At 42.5% G+C, this 19,869-nt stretch overlaps 1 protein-coding gene across 6 annotated transcripts in view; it reads left to right on the forward strand.

The window, feature by feature from the left end:
* The window catches only part of PPP4R1 (protein phosphatase 4 regulatory subunit 1), a 100,386-nt gene that overhangs the window by 60,988 nt on the left and 19,529 nt on the right, over positions 1-19,869 (forward strand). For all 6 annotated transcript variants that reach the window (XM_034762605.1, XM_034762607.1, XM_034762611.1 and 3 more), the window contains 6 exons: positions 4,112-4,258; positions 7,949-8,056; positions 9,271-9,336; positions 15,372-15,530; positions 18,259-18,389; positions 18,726-19,258. In XM_034762605.1, coding sequence (XP_034618496.1) covers positions 4,112-4,258; positions 7,949-8,056; positions 9,271-9,336; positions 15,372-15,530; positions 18,259-18,389; positions 18,726-19,258 — 1,144 coding nt within the window. The remainder of the gene's footprint in view (positions 1-4,111; positions 4,259-7,948; positions 8,057-9,270; positions 9,337-15,371; positions 15,531-18,258; positions 18,390-18,725; positions 19,259-19,869) is intronic.

Raw genomic sequence — 19,869 nt, forward strand, 5'->3', positions numbered from 1 at the left:
GGTGGGGAGCGCATGTAGGCAGTATCAGAACTCAAGGCCTATGGTCGCAGGCAGAACTATCACTGCACATCAACGTGCGGGATTTGAGGGTGGTCCCTCTGGCATGCCAAGCATTCCAGAACAACCTTCGAGGCAGATGTGTGGCAGTGCTTACAGACAACACCACGCGATGTTTTATATAAACAAACAGGGTGGTGTTCGCTCCTCTCCCCTCTGCCAGGAAACCAGAGTGTCCTGGGAATTTGGCATCGCCAACTCGATACATATACAAGCATCTTACCTCCTGGGGGCGCAGAACAAGCTATCTGACTGGCTCAGCCACTCATTCCTCAGTCATGAATGATCCCTCAGGCCAGACATCGCCCTTCCAGTTTTTCAGAAGTGGGGCTTTTTCTACATAGACCTGTTCGCAACACAGAGCAACAGGAAATGCCAGCGGTTCTGCTCCTTTCTGAACCACAGCCCAGGCTCCATCGGGGACGCTTTTCACTTCACATGGACGAGTCACATGCTCTATGTGTTCCCGCCCTCCCCTCTCATACACAGAGTCCTCCTCAAGGTCTGCCAGGACAGGGCTTCGTTGATCCTCATAGCGCCGGTGTGGCCCCGCCAGCACTGGTTCACCATACTGTTAAGCCTATTGGTCAACAGACCAGTAATCCTTCCCTTATGCCGGGACCTCGTCACTCAGGACCATGGTAAGCTCCAGCACCCCAACCTGGAGTCCCTCCACCTCACGGCGTGGAAACTCCATGGTTGAACCCGTTGCATCTCCAGTGTTCGGACTCAGAGGGACAAGTTCTCCTGGGAAGTAGGAAACGTTCCACCCGAGCCACATATCTGGCAAAGTGGAAGCGGTTTTCTATTTGGTCCCTGCAGAAGGGTATCCCACTGCAGCAAGTGCCAATTCCCCTCGTTTTGGACTACTTATTGGACCTGAAGCAACAAGGGCTGGCAATATCATCTATAAAAGTGCACCTGGCCACCATCTCAGCCTTCCACCCATGGGCAGCGGGTAGATCAGTCTTCGGAAACCCCATGGTGGGCCAATCCCTCAAGGGCTTCGACGGGCTTTACCCCCGCGTGCAGCAGCCCGTTCCTCAGGGGGACCTCAACCTAGTCTAGTCCAGGCTTATGACCACTCCATCTGAGCCCATGGCCACCTGCCCTCTCTCCTGCCTCTCTTGGGAGGTTGCCTTTCTGGTGACTATAGTATTGGACAGAAGGGTTTCTGAGCTCAAAGCGCTTACCTCCGAGCACCCCTAAAGACAAAGATAACGTTCAGCTGCGTCCTGTGTTTCTACCCAAGGTGGTCTTCTGGTTTCATGTGAATCAGGACATATTTTTACTGGTCTTCTTCCCTAAGTCTAATGCCACTGGCAGAGAGCAGATACTCCATTCCCTGGACGTCAGGCGTGTCCTAGCCTTCTATATTGAATGCACAAAGCCATTTAGTAAGTCACCACAGCTCTTCATTGCAATCAGCGAGAGGATGAGAGGGCTTCCCATCTCATCCCAGCACATTTCATCGTGGATCACGTCCTGCATTAGAATGTGCTATGACCTAGCCAAAGTTCCGCCCCCACCGTTGATGGCGCACTCCACAAGAGCTCAGGCTTCAGCCGCAGCTTTCCTTGCACACATCCCTGTTCAAGACATATGCAAGGTGGCAACGTGGTCTTCCATCTACACCTTCATGTCGCATTAGCCATCACCAAACAAGCGAGGGATGACGTTGCATTGGGTAGGGCAGTCCTACAATCAGCAACCAGGTGAACTCCACCCCCTCCTCCAGAGAACTGCTTGAGATTCACCTATTGGAATGGACATGAGCAAGCACTCGAAGAAAAAAACATTTCCTACCTCTCGTAACTGTTCTTCAAGATGTGTTGCTCATGTCCATTCCAGATCCCACCTGCCTCCTCTCTATTGTAGTCTTCTGGCAAGAAGGAACTGAGTAGGCAGCAGGTTGGCAGTGTTCTATATACACCGCCACTCCAGGGGGCTCCACAGCCAACCCAATGGGTACCGCTAGGGAAAAAACCTTCTGATGACTGTGCACGCGGCGCACACGCACATCTATTGGAATGGCATGAGCAACACATCTCGAAGAACAAGTTACGGGAGGTAGGTAACCATTTTTTCTTCTGCTTATACATCCAAGGACTTTTTTTACCCCTTTTACCTACAGTGTGCACTGGGAGCTCATGATCAATTGATGATCTACGTTAACTCCAAGTTCCTTCCAATGTCACTACAATCCATGGTACAGTCCCCAATCTTTTGTTGCCTCTATTCTTTGTTCCTAGCTATATAATCCTTGAATTTGCTTGCATTAAAGTGTGTTGTCAAGGTTCCTTCCCCACTCTGAACTCTGGTACAGATGTGGGGACCCGCATGAAAGACCCCCTATGCTTATTTTTAGCAGCTTAGGTTAAAAAATTTCCCAAGGCACAAAATTTTACCTTGCCTTGAACAGTATGCTGCCACCATCAAGTGATTTAGACAGAGAATCAGGGAAAGGGCCACTTGGAGTCCTATTCCCCAAAATATTCCTCCAAGTCCTGTACCCCCTTTCCTGGGGAAGGCTTGAGAATAATATCCTCACCAGTTGGTACAGGTGAACACAGACCCAAACCCGTGGATCTTAAGAACAATAAAAAATCAATCGGGTTCTTAAAAGAAGAATTTTAAAGAAAAGGTAAAAGAATCACCTCTGTAAAATCAGGATGGTAAGTACTTTACAGAATAACAAAAGATTCAAAAACACAGAGGATTTCCCCTCTAGGCAAAACTTTAAAGTTACAAAATCAGGGATAAGCCTCCCTCTTAGCACAGGGAAAATTCACAAGCTAAAACAAAAAATAACCTAACGCATTTCTTTGCTATTACTTACTATTTCTGCAATATTACATGCTTAGCTTAGATATGGCTTAGGGAGATGTATTTTCCCTGCCTTGGTTCCTTGTTGACTCCGGGAGACACAGACAAACAACTTTTCCCCCACAGATTTGAAAGTAACTTTTCCCCTTGTTGTTCCTTTTGGTCAGGTGCCACCCAGATTACCTGAGCTTCTTAACCCTTTACAGGTAAAAGAGGAATTAACCCTTTACAGGGTAAAGAGGGATTTTATGCTACCCTTAGCTGTATGTTTATGACTGTGTTGTTCAATAAGTCCAATTTACCAAGCAATCCAGATCAATCTGCATAGCCAACCTTCCCCAGGATTTATCACTCCACCAATTTTTGCCATCTGCAGATTCTATCAGCAGTGATTTTCTTCCAGATCATTAATAAAGATCTTGAATAACACTCGGCCAAAAACAGATCCCTGTGGGATCCTACTAGAAATGAGTCTATTGGATGATGATTCCCTGTTTACGTTTATTTTTTTAAAATCTGTCAACCATTTTACACTATTAATATGTACTTCTTGATTTTTGAATAATGCTACATTTTTCTTATCAGAAGACCATAATAATAATAATTATTAATGGAGATATCCCATCTCCTAGAACTGGAAGGGACCTTGAAAGGTCATCGAGTCCAGCCCCCTGCCTTCACTAGCAGGACCAAGTTCTGATTTTGCCCCAGATCCCCAAGTGGCCCCCTCAAGGATTGAACTCACAACCCTGGGTTTAGCAGGCCAATGCTCAAATCACTGAGCTATCCCTCCCCCCTTACAGATAAAAGGGTTGATAAAAGTAACTATATTGATAATCTTGTAATCCTTTCAAAAAATGGAATTTGTTTGACAAATACTTTCCATAAAACTATTTTGGATTGGCATTAATGATGCTCTCCTTCTTTAATTATTTATTGATAATGTCCCATACCAGCCTTTGATTGTGCCTATTTTGCATCGCCATTTTGACTTTTGGGAAACATGAGGGAACACTCTTGCAGTATTTGTAGTATTACAATAATTTACAGTATATAAGTGTTCCTGGACATGACTCTTTATTTTTTAATGTTATAGTTTGCAGAAGGATTTAAGAACACGTGCCCTCAACCTTGACAGGGGCTATGAGGGCATGTTGGTGTATCTTCCAGTGTATATCTAAAAACTATCTCATGTAAACTCGTTTCCATTTTGTTTTTCCTACAATAGGTGAGAAAAACAAGTCAGGCAGCATTGCTAGTTCTGTTGGAGCAAGAACTTATTGAGAGATATGATGTAGAGACCAAAGTATGCCCTGTTCTTATAGAACTGACTGCGCCGGACAGCAATGATGATGTGAAGACAGAGGCTGTGGCTGTGAGTAAATCAGTGAAACTGAGCTTTAAGGTCTAAGATTTGAGTGAACATTTGGTGTTGTAACATACTCATTCCTATATATTTGCTTTCTACAGCCAACTCTCTGTATAACTTTTCATGAGTCATGTACCTGAGTATTTAGATTCTAATATCTAAATTGTACTGTTAACCCAAATTTAGGTGAATAAATTTATTTCAGATTATGTGCTATATGTATTATATGACTTTTAAACCAGATTTTGTACTTTTGGGTAATCTAAGCACTATACCCAGATGTACAGACACTTTCCTTAACCTGTGTATTAAAGCTAATGTTAAAAAATATATAATAAAAGTACTCCGGTATTTCTAAGGCACTTACAATTGTGGTGCCTCAGAGAGAAATGGCTGTCAGTAAATTAATCCTTAGCATTCTTTGCACTGTATTGGTCATGTTTGAAATAAATTACTTGTACATTCCCTAAAAGAAGAGAGACCCAACTGGACAAGAAACTCAGATTAATTGTATTATCTGATAAAGTGTGTTCTATTTTGGGAGCCTCCTTTTATGGCCATTGGCACTTAATTGTTTTTGTACTGTGTTCCTTTATTTAGTAGAGAATTTTTGGTACATGAATTGTGTTGACATTTAATTTGTGGTCTTGTTTTCCCTTTTATCACCACCAGCATCTCTGAATATAGTGCTCATTCAGATAAACTTGAATGAATTTTTTCTGGTGGAATTTAGAGTAATGAATGGACTAAGTTGAGCAACTCAGTAGTTTAAACTGGTACAAATTTAATAAACAGTCCTCATAGATTAATTTTTATTCTTCAAAAACATGTATAATCATTTAACTAAACCATTTAACGAGTTAATTTATAATAGTACAATGCCAAATGTGGTGAAAATCCTCAACTTCTGTCAAATTCATTGTAAACCACTATTTATTCTAGATTTTCTTTTTACACTATAAGAACAGCCATACTGGGTCAGACCAAAGGTCCATCTAGCCCAGTATCCCCTCTTCCGACAGTGGCCAATGCCAGGTGCCCTAGAGGGAACGAACAGAACAGATAATCATCAAGTGATCCATCCCCTGTCGCCCATTCCCGGCTTCTGGCAAACAGCGGCTAGGGACACCATCCCTGCCTATCCTGGCTATTAGCCATTAATGGAGTTATCCTCCATGAACTTATGTAGTTCTTTTTTGAACCCCGTTATAGTCTTGGCCTTCACAACATCCTCTGGCAAAGAGTTCCACAAACTGACTGTGCATTATGTGAAAAAATACGTCCTTTTGTTTGTTTTAAATCTGCTGCCTATTAATGTCATTTGGTGACCCCTAATTCTTGTGTTATGAGAAGGAGTAAATAACACTTATTTACTTTCTCCACACCAGTCATGATTTTATAGACCTCAATCATATCCCCCCTTTGTCATCTCCTTTCCAAACTGAAAAGTCGCAGTCTTATGAATCTCTCCTCATATGATAGCTATTCCATACCCCTAATTTTTTGTTGTTGTCCTTTTCTGAACCTTTTCCAAGTCCAATTTATCTTTTTTGAGATGTGACGACCACAGCTGCACGTAGTATTCAAGATGTGGACATACCATGGATTTATATAGAGACAATATGATATTTTCTGTCTTATTATCTATCCCTTTCTTAGTGATGCCCAACATTCTGTTTGCTTTTTTGACTGCTACTGCACATTGGGTGGATGTTTTCAGAGAACTATCCACAATGACTCCAAGATCTTTCTTGAGTGGTAACAGCTAATTTAGACCCCATCATTTTATATGTATAGTTGGAATTGTTTTCCAGTGTGCATTACTTTGCATTTGTCAACAATGAATTTCATCTGCCATTTTGTGTCCCAGTCACCCAGTTTTGAAAGATCCTTTTGTAGCTCTTCGCAGTCTGCCTGGGACTATGCAAATCACTTTGAAACAAAAACACTGATATTTATTAAATGTCGTTATTTTATTTAAAATTGTGGCTTGTGCCTAAAGACAGCAACCAGGTTGGGTGCTAATGTATTAGGCACCATACAAATATACAATAAATGACAGTACCTTCCTCAAGGAGTCTAAAAATAAACATACATGAGGTGGAATAAAATTTAAAACTGAGTTGCTTCACACTGTCCATTTTCATTGTTATGAAAGTATGGAAGCTTTGATAATCTAGGGTTACCATACGTCCAGTTTTTCCCGGACATGTCCGGCTTTTCGGCAATCAAACCCCCGTCCGGGGGGAATTGCCAAAAAGCCGAACATGTCCGGGAAAATGCCGGCCGGGCACTTCCCCTCGCGCGGCTGCTCTGCTCCTCCCCTGACTCTTCGGCTCTGTTTAAGAGCCGAGCTCTACGGGCTTTGGCAGCCCCCATACCTCTGGACCCTGTGCCGCCGGAGCCCAGGAGGGGAAGTGCCCAGCCGGGGGCACAGGGTCTGAAGGCATAGGGGCTGCCGGAAGTCCAAGCGCTACCGGCTTCACGGTTTGCCGGTCAGCCTCCAGACCCTGCGCCCCCGGCTGGGCGCTTCCCCTCCCGGGCTCCAGCTGCGCTGGGGAAGCGCCGGCCGGGAGCGCAGGGTCTGGGGGCTGCACGGCAAACCATGAAGCCGGTAGCGCTCGGGCAGCCCTTTTCGCGTGGCTGGGAGTGGGAGGGAGGAGGGGACGGAGTTAGGGCGGGGAAGGGGCGGAGTTGAGGCAGGGCTGGGGGTGGGAAATGGGCGGGGACAGGGCCTCGTGGAGCATCCTCTTTTTTTATTTGTTAAATATGGTAACCCTAGATAATCTAAATTGGCACTAAAGAAACTTATCTCAAGCATCAACAAAGTATAGAAATGTATACTTGAAAATTATCGGAAGTTGATTTTGAAGGATAGTTTATTTCATCAAAAGTGATCTCACAGCTTATCACAGTATTATGTTCAGTTACCTCCATTTTTTTCTTAACAAAACTTCGGTAAAAATTAGAGAGAATGAAAGAACAATTAGAAGGAGAAATTGTCACTTTCTTTGGGCTAATTGCTCCATGACCCATTTTTTTCAGTAACTTACACATACTACATTACAAATGAGCCATTAAGAGAATTTTAGAAATCTTTGTAAATATGGAATATTTTGAGAGTTGTGGGAATCATTTTATTATACTAAACTTTATATTATTTATTCTGTTAAACTTAAAGTACTAGAAATCAAGCACTTTGGTTTAAAATGTCAGAAAATTGCTTTTAAGTGTTGAAGTGTTTTAATAAGTGGAGGTGAGAAATGAAGTCCCTGAATTTGACAGTTTTAAGGCTAATCCATTTGCTATTTTTGTACTGTTCAATACACAGTATTGTGAGATAGCTGCATTAATATTAAGAGTTCATTCCTACCAACTTTCCAGAATGCCTTGTAGTCACTTTTTTCCATAACTTAACTCTCTGATTTTGTTGCTTTATATTGGGAAGAACAGTTTCTCTCATTCTCTATTGCAGTTTGACACAGGGAAAGAAAATAATCAATTGAGCTGCCTACAAAGCACACACTTTTCAATATGAGATTTAAAGGTATCAGAAAAATTCAGGATCATGTGCATCAGGATTTAGCTTGACTGTAGTTACAACTTTAATAATATCGAAAGGTCATTATTTAATGCTTGTGAAACTAGTTTCTCTGTTGTATAGGCATTCCTAATCAGTGTTTTCCTTCTCATTAGATAATGTGCAAAATGGCCTCTATGGTGGGGAAAGACATCACAGAGAGACTCATTCTTCCTAGGTTTTGTGAGATGTGCTGTGATTGCAGAATGTTTCACGTTCGTAAGGTATGAATTTTTCCCTGTCTGGTTTGGTTCATCTATTTACTTGAGATTTAAAGGAATATAGTCAACCTAAAAATCACATTTGTCTGAAATTATTTTTATCTGCTGCTGTTACCTGAAATACCGAAGATAACTATAAATGAAAGCTATAGGGCCCCATATAGTCTACGACTGAGCAGCTGTGGAAATTGCTGCAGAATTGTATTCTAGAATCTTGGCTTTTATTTAAAAATAAAACTCTGCTTCTAGCCCTTATGGGTGTAGAGATAACCTTGAAAATATGAATCAAGTGTAAACTGATGCAGTTTCGCTTGCCTTACCCACAGCTCTCTGGGAGGGAAGGACGGGTATATCAAGGCGGAGCCAACACTGAGCATAATCAGACTAAGCAATTGCTTAGGGCCCTGAGCAGCTCAAAGGGGCCCCCTATTCACTTTTTATTATAAGAACTTGCCTGGTTTAGTATTGTGTGTGGGGGGGATATTGCTGCTTAGGGCTCCCATTGGGCTAGCATTGGCTTTATATCAGTGTATTAAAATACATTAATGCTTCCATGGAATTTAGACATAGCAGCTATGTAATTTGGTTCCATTTTGTACCAAAGAGCACCTGATGCTACAGAAGAAAATATTTTTCTCTTCTTTTTTTATTTTCAGTTTTACTGTGTGTATTTGATAACACTTTGTGTATAATAACTTTCACTTTCTCCTTTGCATCTAGTTAGTGTCTCACATTCTTTGTATGGTTCTTTCATATGGAAGAAGGGGAGATAAAACATTTAAAAAAATAATGAATTGTGATTTTTAAAACCACAGAAATTGGCAGGTGTAAGGTGTAGTACCTGAAACTACTTCTAACAGTTTTTTGAAACTGACTTGATTTCAGGTTGACTTTATCATGGTGAGTATACACCTCTACCCCGATATAACGTGACCCGATATAACACGAATTCTGATATAACGCGGTAAAGCAGTGCTCGGGGCTGGGAGCTGTGCACTCTGGAGGATCAAAGCAAGTTCGATATAACGCGGTTTCACCTATAACGCAGTAAGATTTTTTTGGCTCCTGAGGACAGTGTTATATCAAGGTAGAGGTGTATTAAAATTGTGGTTGTGCGGGCTATTACAATACCTTTGCAGATGATGAAACATTGTAATGATCATAAATCAGTTATTATCAATGAATATAATTTACTTATCTCTAACTTTTGTGTACAGGTATGTGCAGCCAATTTTGGAGATATCTGCAGTGTGGTTGGGCAGCAAGCCACTGAAGAAATGCTTGTAAGTCTTTTGTACAAAAGTCAGGTTGTTGAGTTATGGCTCTAGGTGTATATATGTTCTCCTCAACCTCTCATCTAACACCTTCCTTACCAAAAAACTACCTAAGAGAACTCAAAAGTTGAGAAATGACAAAGTTAAATTTGCACATGCACCTGAATCCTGTCCATTTAAAGACTGTATTGCACTACATTTACACAGTTACATAACATTATTTATGCAGAACCACTTCCTCTTTCATCACTCATTCTCTGAACATTTTGTAGTTAAATGACTTTCATCAGTTCTGTCTGAAGTACATAATACCACAGAGTTTTTTTGTTTTTTTTTCACCCCTGCAACCTCGGATACATAAGGTGTATGTAAGGTGAGGAGTTGTTTGAAAAATAGTATGAGATCATGAAATGATCAAATGCTGTCAGGCCTGTGCATACGGGGGTAGAGTCGAGGTTGCCTGCATATCCTGGGCTTTTTCCTGAATTTTGAGTGCTAACACAGCTTGCATGTACATTTAATATAGTTTTTAGTAGGGTTAAAAAAAAAAAAAAAAGATGATGGTGGGACAAGAAAGGAACTTATACTGCAGGACTGATAGCTCTTCCAGCTTGCAAAAAATTGGCAATAGTGTCATAAAAATGTAGGGTTGGAAGGGACCTTGATAAGTCATCAAGTCCAGCCCCCTGCACCAAGTCAGGGCCAAGTAAAGTGAGACCATTCCTGGCAGATGTTGGTCCAATCAGTTCTTAAAAACCTCCATTGATGGGGATTCCACAATCACCCCTTGGAAGCTTATTACAGAGCTTAACCATGCTTAAGTTAGAAAGTTTTTCCTAATATCTAACCTAAATCTCCATTGCTACCAATTAAGCCCATTACTTCTTGTCCTACTTTCAGTAGACATGGAGAACAGTTGGTCACCGTTCTCTTTATAACAGTCCGTAACATATTTAAATAGCATGTGTGCATCTCATAATCTGAAACTAGTAGACCCCATCAGACTATCTCCTCTCCTCTAAGAGGCTGATAGGAATGTAGAGTGGGGCTCCATCTTGAGCACTTTTACGAATAGTGAAGGAGCTCTCCTTAGCCCCTTGGTGATTTATGCTATCCGCTTACGTTTTCCGTGGTAAAATTCAGCTTTTGGTCCCCAACTATTTCAGCTGCTGAGTTTTAATAATAATAAAAAAAAAAAAAAAAAAAGTCAGGAATCTCTTTTCATGATGGAAGAAGTGTTTGTTTCCCACTCTTCTGGTACTTCAAAAACAGTTGAATGACTTCTGCTGAAATTTTATTTTTTTTAAAACCACATTTAGTCAAAAAGTCTGGAAAATTTCAACCCAAAAGGAGATTGCTTGAGCAACTGAAAATAGGGTTGTGATGAAAACTGTAGTACTATCTTGATAGAAGTCACTGCTGGTCTTGCTGCAATACCACAGATGGTGATAATCATGTGATGAATTTTATGCTGTGATTGCCTCATCTGCACCTTGCCCACTAATCCATTTCTGCTGGGATTACTTCAAAAATTCAAAGTTAACCTAAGAAAGTTCAGTCACCAATTTTTATAAAAACAGTCTCCGTAAAACTGTTTTGTCTTTGAGTAATGTCCATCTGGGTGCTCCACTTCAGGTTGATCAGAGATTTTCAGTAGCAGTGCCCATTCGGCCCATGTACACATTCCGAACAACCTTGCACCCCATACTGAGGATATATAGAGCTGTTCAGGTGAACTTCCCACAATGCCTTCCCAACCACACAAGGACTTGATTTGGCATGTATAGTGTGCCTGTTTCAGCTTTGCTCTAGTTTAGCCTTGAGTTCTTAGTTCTAGGTTTGGTTTAGTTAGTTCCCTTTTTTATTTTGTAATCGTACCTTTTTAGTTAATTTGGGGTTTTTCTGTTTAATACCACCTTTTTCTCCCTCTTCCTTCTGAGGGATTTGCCTTGGGGGTCGTCATTGACCTAGTAGACCGGGATTCAAGTGTTTCTGTGCCTGCCAGGAATTTATCCCAGTCAGCAATGGACATTCCTGGTGTAAATGCTGTCTAGGAGACACATACATTCCAGACAAGTGCAAGATCTGCTCAGATTTTAAAAGCAGATCTCGAAAAAACAGTGAGATTAAACTTTGGCTCCTCATGATGGAACTCTCCAGAAAACCTGCCTGGGATCCAGGTTCAGATACCCCACATATGTGAGCCTCCTAGTGAGCACAGTGCCCAGGGGTGAAAGTAAGGCGTACGGGCCGGTACGGCGTACCGGTAAAAGGTAGCTACCTGTACCAGCCCATACCGCTGACTTCAAAGCGCTACCGCAGCACCACTTTAATGTTGCTGCCCCATTTGTGCCCCCCATTGGCAGCCCTGCCAGGTTCCTACCAGCAGGGCTGCCAGTGGGGGGCGCAAAAGGGGCAGCAACGTTAAAGTGCTTTAATGTCGCTGTCCCTTTTGTGGCCCTCCCCTCCCCCCGGCGGCTGACAGAGAATGATGGGGCAAAAGAAGTAGCTGCCCCAGCACTGGCCGCAGCCCTGGACCCTTTTAATTGCTGGTTGAGCCCCAGGCAGCGCAGGTCAGGGAGCTCAGATGAACTGGCTGGGGGACACTGACCCCCCTCCCCAGCCCTGCCCCTTCTGCCCGAGGCCCTGCCTCTTCCGGGGTGGGGTAGGGGTGGAGAAGCGTTCCTGTACTGGAAAGAGCTCCATTTTACTTTCACCCCTGACAATGCCCCTTCAACCTCCATGCCCCACTTGTCTAGGTCTTTGCAAGATAAGAATACAGAGGATACCAGTAAAGCTCCTAAGAGAAGGAGTTCTGGATCTCCTCACAGAGAGCTGCTAGTCAGCGCAGTTGTTTGTTGTAATGGCAGGCAGAATGAAAGGTCGCCCAGTGTCTGCTCAAAGGATTTCATCCTCGATCACGGCCTGCATCAGCTACTGCTATGAGCTGGCAAAAGTGCCTCCGCCGGCAATCTTGACAGCACACTTGACTAGGGCGCAAACATTGTCATTGGCTTTCCTGGCACAGGTGCCTTCAACTTCTGGGTCATATGGGTCATAACACAACATGCCACAACAACTTCACTGCTTCCAGGAGTGGCACAGAACAGTTTGTATCCCAATCAAGCTGGTGTCTGCCCATTAGGCGCTAGACTTGCTCCGTAGGGGGAAGAACTCATCCAGAGTCTGTACGGACATTCCTTTCACCCACCCTCTTCTACTATCACCATAACTTTAGATGCATCACTTGTGCGAAGGGACAAACACCTATGGGGACACACCGTCCAAGGCAAATGGTTGCCCCACGAGTGTCTCCTACAGATCAACCTCCTAGAATTACAAGCAGTCTGGAACACCTGTATCCACTTCCTTTCCTTAATCAGGGGCCAGTCCATCAAAGTCATGACAGATAATGCAATCTGTACATTCTACATAAATTGTCAGTGAGGGACGATTGTGCTGAAGCAATAAAGCTGTGGAGCTGGTTTATAGCCAGTCACCCTCATTTCAGCCTCTTATCTTCCAAGCATTGCAAAACATCATGGCCGATGATCTGAGCAGGCATTTCTTCCAAGATTACAAGTGGGAACTGGACTCTTGGATCCTCAAACAGTTTTTTTCCAGGTTTCCGAAAGTGGACCTCTTTGCAACGCCTGCCAACAGAAAGTGCAAGAAAATTGTGCTTGAGAGGACTGGGTTATCAATCCTTGGGGACATCTTTCTCATTCCTTGCAGGAGAGATCTTCTCTATATCTTCTGACATCATTGATTCTGAGGGTGTTGAACAAGATCAAACAAGAAAAAAAAACGGCGTCATTCTAATTTCACCAGCTTGGCTGAGGCAGGTCTGGCACACTTACCTGATTTACTTCGCCTCCAGTCCAGCATTGCAACTTCCAACCATTTCCCATCTGCTGTCTCAAAATGCTGGTTGGACTCTCCATCCCAACCTGGCCATCCTCTGACTCAACGCTCGATTCTCAGAGATAGAGATTTTCTGTTTGACAGGTAGAACAGGTCCTATTAAACAGCAGAAAGATCTCTACTAGAGATACTCACCATGGGTGTATCCAGCAACTCTTCATCTCTTCATTCTTCTCTTTCCACTGTTCTTGATTACTGATTGGATTTAAAGAAGTTGGGTTTTTCTAATGAATTCTATTAGAGTTTATTTGTCAGCTTTTGTAGCCTTTTAGTCCCCAGGGGTTCTCAGTCTTTGCTTATCCCACAATAGCAAGATTCATCAGGGGATTGCTTAAACTTTTTCCCCAAATTAGATAGCCTGTGTCCGTATGGGATTTGAACTTGATCCTTAATTGTCTTATGAAACTTCCTTTTGAGCCACTCACTGTGTTTTTTGCTGAACTTCTCTATGAAAATGGCATATTAGTGGCCATCACTTTTGCTTTCAGAGTCAGGAAATTAAGTGCAATGATGGTTGATCCCTCTCCATCCCACCACTCTTACTGTTTTCTTCAAGGATAAGGTACCATTACGCCCACATTCTAAAATATCCCCCAATTTCCACATTAACTAAGTTCTTGATCTTCCTGTGTTTTGTCCCAAAGCCACATCAGACTAGTGAGGAAGCTGCCTTGCATACCTTGGATGTTAGAAGGGAGTTAGCCTTCTATTTGGACAGATTAGACCATTTAGAATGTCTCCAAGACTCTTTCAGTTGCAGACAGATCTAGGGGATCCACAATCTCCACCCAAAGATTTTCAAAGTGGGTTTCCAGTTGTGTTCTTGTTTGTTACCAGGCTGCTAATGTTTAGCCCCCTTTGAGAATAAAAGCTCATTCTACAAGATCCCAAACTACCACTATTAAAAATGTATCAAGGGCTGAAATTTCCAAATGGCAACCTGGGTATCAGTGAACACTTTTCCCAAACACAATATCCTAATATATGCCTCTCGATCAGAAGCTGCTGTTGGCACAATAGTCCTTTCTTTATTGTTGGATCCAGCTCCAAAGCTCCCTCCTCCTCCAAGGGATACTCTGGGATACCTAAAGTGGAGTACCGATAGGGACACTACTTGAAAAAGAAGTCATTACTTACATTGTGCAATAACCGGAGTTCTTTGAGAGGTGTCTCTCTAACTATGCTCCACTACCCACCCTCCTTCACCTCTACTTCAGAGTTTTGTTTCGCGGGACTTTATGGTAGAGAAGGAACTGAGAGTGGTTTGCTCATGCAGCTCCATATATCCTTAGTATAGGGTATGAGGGTGTCTGGAGTGTATTTGCAGGCCGAACGGGCAGTACTACTGAAAATCTCTGATCAAAGGCAAATGTGCAGCTGAAGTGGAGCATCCATAGGGGGACACATCTCAAAGATTGATTTGGTTACTGAATGAGGTGAGTAACCTCTCCTTTCTTTGCACCAAATGTGGAATTTTTCACCGAAGGACCAGGATGGGCAGTGTTCTGTTTATAGGCAGTGACAGGTTTAAAGTCTGATGTTTACAACCTATAAGAGCTAGCAATGGGAGTTTTATATCATTAGAAAGTAGAGATTCTTCATTTTCTGAAGAAGCTCATCATTTGCTTTTAGCTGGGAGTCTTCTCTTTACAATGGCTATAGCAATCTTAAATGTTTTCTGACAGTAGTAGGTAAAGTTGTCAGACACAAATGTGATTGTGTCCCTTTAATATTACCTCTTTCAAAAGGAATTACATAGAGAAGAGTTTGTCTTTTGAAATGCTTTTTGTAGTTTATGGTCAGGCAGTTACTTGGATGTTGGAGAGAGACAGTGGTAAGAGAGAATTAAAGAAAAAACTTTGCTGTCAAAAAAGGAATTTTGCATCCAGGTGCACACACTTTGATGCCCATCCTTCAGATGTAATTTGAGGGGATCTAATTAAGAGGATAGTAGAAATGGCATGCCATTTTGCTTTGCAAAACCTATATAAACAGATCCTGTTGCGAGCAGCAGGACAAAGAATCTTAAAAAGGAAAGTAGTGAGGGAAAGGAGCATAAATTGCAACCAGTAACCCCTACAGAAGCTTGCATAAAAGTTTATTTACTGTGTTTTATATAGTTACCAAGGTTTTTTCAGCTCTGTTCTGATAATGTTTGGGGCGTTCGGAAGGCTTGTGCTGAATGCTTCATGGCAGTTTCATGCGCAACATCCCAGGAGGTCCGGCGGACAAAACTGTCAACGCTTTTTATCAGTCTGATCAGTGACCCTTCACGATGGGTAAGAGTTTTGTTTTATTTATCAAATACCTATTTTTCGGTTCGCTTTTTCTTTGATATTAATATTTTAGAGATAAATAGCTTATTCATGTGCATGATTGTGTCAAGTAATTGTGTATAATGGTGGTTTTGCTGACTGGAGGAAGGCTGTTCTACATTATCCCACTAAAATGTAGTGGACCCTTCCATTGAGAAAAGGTATGTGGAGCTGCAGGCTTTCCTGCTATTCAGTGTTGCCAAAAGTCTGCTTATCACCAGTAATATCAGAAAATTGCAGATGTAATTAAATTGAATTTATTGAGATTTTTTTCTCCATGCTTCACATCTCCCCTCACCCCCACCTCCCTAGTCTTGAAAATCCATCCTTCAAATCTGTGTTAGGGTTGTCAACAGGGGCTCCTTCTCAGAGCCAAAAGGAAGCTTTAATGTCCTGGATCACCAGTTTTTTGGCTCTGAGAAGGCATGTGAGCCATAATCAGGTACAATCAAAGAAGTAATAGAAAGGGGGGTGAGAGAGGCTCACCAGAAGTAAATAGAATTCAAGCCTGTGGTTCTTATTGAATCAACATAAATTCCTGACAATGTAAAATATGATGTTTCCACTAAACCATCATTTCTCCTTTCATAGAATCATAGAATATCAGGGTTGGAAGGGACCTCAGGAGGTCATCTAGTCCAACCCCCTGCTCAAAGCAGGACCAATTCCCAACTAAATCATCCCAGCCAGGGCTTTGTCAAGCCGGGCCTTAAAAACCGCTAAGGAAGGAGATTCCACCACCTCCCTAGGTAACCCATTCCAGTGTTTCCTAATATGCAGCCTAGACTTCCCCCACTGCAACTTGAGACCATTGCTCCTTGTTCTGTCATTTGCCACCACTGAGAACAGCCGAGCTCCATCCTCTTTGGAACCCCTCCTCAGATAGTTGAAAGTAGCTATCAAATCCCCCCTCATTCTTCTCTTCTGGAGACTAAACAATCCCAGTTCCCTCAGCCTCTCGTCATAAGTCATGTGCTCCAGACCCCTAATCATTTTTGTTGCCCTCCGCTGGACTCTCTCCAATTTTTCCACATCCTTCTTTTTGTGTGGGGCCCAAAACTGGACACAGTACTCCAGATGAGACCTCACCAATGTCGAATAAAGGGGAACGATCACATTCCTCGATCTGCTGGCAATGCCCCTACTTATACAGCCCAAAATGCCGTTAGCCTTCTTGGCAACAAGAGCACACTTATTGACTCATATCCAGCTTTTCGTCCACTGTGACCCCTAGGTCCTTTTCTGCAGAACTGCTACCTAGCCATTCCGTCCCTAGTCTGTAGCAGTACATGGGATTCTTCCGTCCTAAGTGCAGGACTCTGCGCTTGTCCTTGTTGAACCTCATCAGGTTTTTTTGGCCCAATCCTCTAATTTGTCTAGGTCCCTCTGTATCCGATCTCTACCCTCTAGTGTATCTACCACGCCTCCCAGTTTAGTGTCATCTGCAAACTTGCTGAGAATGCAGTCCACACCATCCTCCAGATCATTAATAAAGACATTAAACAAAATCGGCCCCAGGACCGACCCCTGGGGCACTCCACTCGAAACCGGCTGCCAACTAGACACGGAGCCATTGATCACTACCCGTTGAGCCCAACGATCTAGCCAGCTTTCTATCCAGCTTAGTCCATTCATCCAGCCCATATACTGGATGGTGGCAGTATACTTCTTTAACTTGGTGGCAAGAATACTGTGGGAGACCGTATCAAAAGCTTTGCTAAAGTCAAGGAATAACACATCCACTGCTTTCCCCTCATCCACAGAGCCAGTTATCTCATCATAGAAGGCAATTAGGTTAGCCAGGCACGACTTCCCCTTGGTGAATCCATGCTGACTGTTCCTGATCACTTTCCTCTCCTCTAAGTGTTTCACAATTGATTCCTTGAGGACCTGCTCCATGATTTTTCCAGGGACTGAGGTGAGGCTGACTGGCCTGTAGTTCCCTGGATCCTCCTCCTTCCCTTTTTTAAAGATGGACACTACATTAGCCTTTTTCCAGTCATCCAGGACCTCCCCCGATCGCCATGAGTTTTCAAAAATAATGGCTAATGGCTCTGCAATCTCATCCGCCAACTCCTTTAGCACCCTCAGGTGAAGCGCATCCAGCCCTATGGACTTGTGCACATCCAGTCTTTCTAAATAGTCCCAAACCACTTCTTTCTCCACAGAGGGCTGGTCACCTTCTCCCCATACTGTGCTGCCCAGTGCAGCAGTCTGGGAGCTGACCTTGTTCGTGAAGAGAGAGGCAAAAAAATCATTGAGTACATTAGCTTTTTCCACATCCTCGGTCACTAGGTTGCCTCCCTCATTCAGTAAGGGGCCCACACTTTCCTTTCCAGTCACTTGGATCCTCCACTTGGTTGGCATTCAGACTTACTCACTTTAAACATTGAAATAGTGTGGGAGGGTGAAGCATGCTGTCAACTGCAGTCAATGTGAAGATGTGTACAATGATCTGTGAATTGACCACTTTGTCCTCCTCCTGTATTTCACGTCTCACCCCAATCTTTCCCTGCTCAAGGCTCTTTGCCTGGCACTTTCCCATATCCAGCTAGTTGGCACTGTTACCAGATGCAAGTCTCTCCTGTCACTTTCCCCAGTGCCCTTACAACTCTTCCCATTCCTAACAGCTGGTGGTGTATTTATACAACAGCTGTATTCAAATTATTTTCTCTGGAACCCATTTTTCTAGGTCCGCCAAGCTGCCTTTCAGTCCCTGGGGCCTTTCATATCAACTTTTGCTAACCCATCCAGCAGTGGTCATTTTTTTAAAGAAGAAGAAAGTAAGAACACAGAGGATCATAGATCTGCAGAGGAAGATAGGTATGGATTTTCTTGGTTTTGTAGTTTTCATTTTTCTTCTGCATATAGATATTGCTGCTTAGGAGACTTTAATTTTTCTTTTAATTTGGTTACACATATGGGTAGTGAAGACACCAGTTTTGCCAAAAATTGGCCTCTTTAGCTAAGTTGTTGTTCAGTTATTCAGGGTACTTCACTTAGGTCAGCTATCTATATCTTTATATATTATATATATAAAACTAATTCTATAAATACTAAAATAAGAACACGACTGTGAAACTTGCATAAGTGTCTAAATTATAACCAGTATGTTGGGTTTTTTTAAAACTCATGCCTATTTTCTTTGACAACCAACAGTGAGAAGATCAGGGATACAGAAGATGTCACAACAGAGGATGTACATAGCAGGACAGAGAAGCCACCTTCAGATGCTGATTTTAGTGATTTTACAATAAAACTTGAAAACACCATGGAAGACCATAACCCTGTGCCAAGTAATTCTCAGAGTGAAACTGATGACCAGACTGAGACATTCTTACGTTGCACTTTGTCTTCAGGATCTTGTGGGGAAAGAGCTGATGAGAATGAGCAAAATTCTAGCTTCTGTCGTATAGCAACACTGCAGGAATCTGGGTTGAGGTCCCAGGAAAACTCCCTCTCAGAACAGGAATTGTACAACTCTTTCCATTTTTGGAGGACTCCGCTTCCTGAAATAGATATTGATTTAGAGCTTCAGCAAACTGATCAGATAATGCCCGACCCAGAAATTCAGGAAGGAACGAAACACATGACTGTGCCAGTTTCTTCAAACATTACTATGGCCACAAGAAAGGAGCTGGAAGAAATGATAGAAAATCTGGAGCCTCATATTGATGATCCAGATGTTAAAGGTATAGTGAAGATATTTATGTATATTTAGTGTCTGGAAATGTTTTTCTGTAATAATTAGTGTTTTGTGGAGGTTTTAATTTTTAACCTTTTGAATGAAACTTTAAAAAAAAAAATCAAAAGAATTAATGCTTTTGGAGTTTAACCAAATTTGTTCTAGCTGTTTTAATTTAACTGTGGAGAAAGGATGACAAACCAAAACGTTCTTATTTTTGAGAAGCAGCCTCTGATTTTACAGATGCAGTTTTGCTCCCATTGTTAATTGCGAGTGCTGTAATTCTTAGTACTTTGACGTCTAACTACTTGATTTGTCAGTATAATCAGGCAGACAATCACCTGAGTGCTGTGAATCATCGTGCGCAGTGTTGCATATGCAGTTACTGTGTGTGCAAAATAGGAAGCCAGATTGAGGCCCTTTTGAAAAATCAAGGCCTGAATGTAAGAATGTTTTCACCTTCTGAACAATCAAGTTTATTTTTTAAGGAAATAGCCTTAGGGTATCCATGTTTTCAGAAGCTCTTCTATAGCAACTTTCATTGCCTGCTGATGTGCGCCAGGATTATGGTCGGGACAAGGTTAGAAGTGACCCAAATCCTGTCCAACTCCTAGATGC

Source organism: Trachemys scripta, chromosome 2 (assembly GCF_013100865.1).
Source record: "Trachemys scripta elegans isolate TJP31775 chromosome 2, CAS_Tse_1.0, whole genome shotgun sequence".
In the NCBI taxonomy this organism is placed as follows: Eukaryota; Metazoa; Chordata; order Testudines; family Emydidae; genus Trachemys; species Trachemys scripta.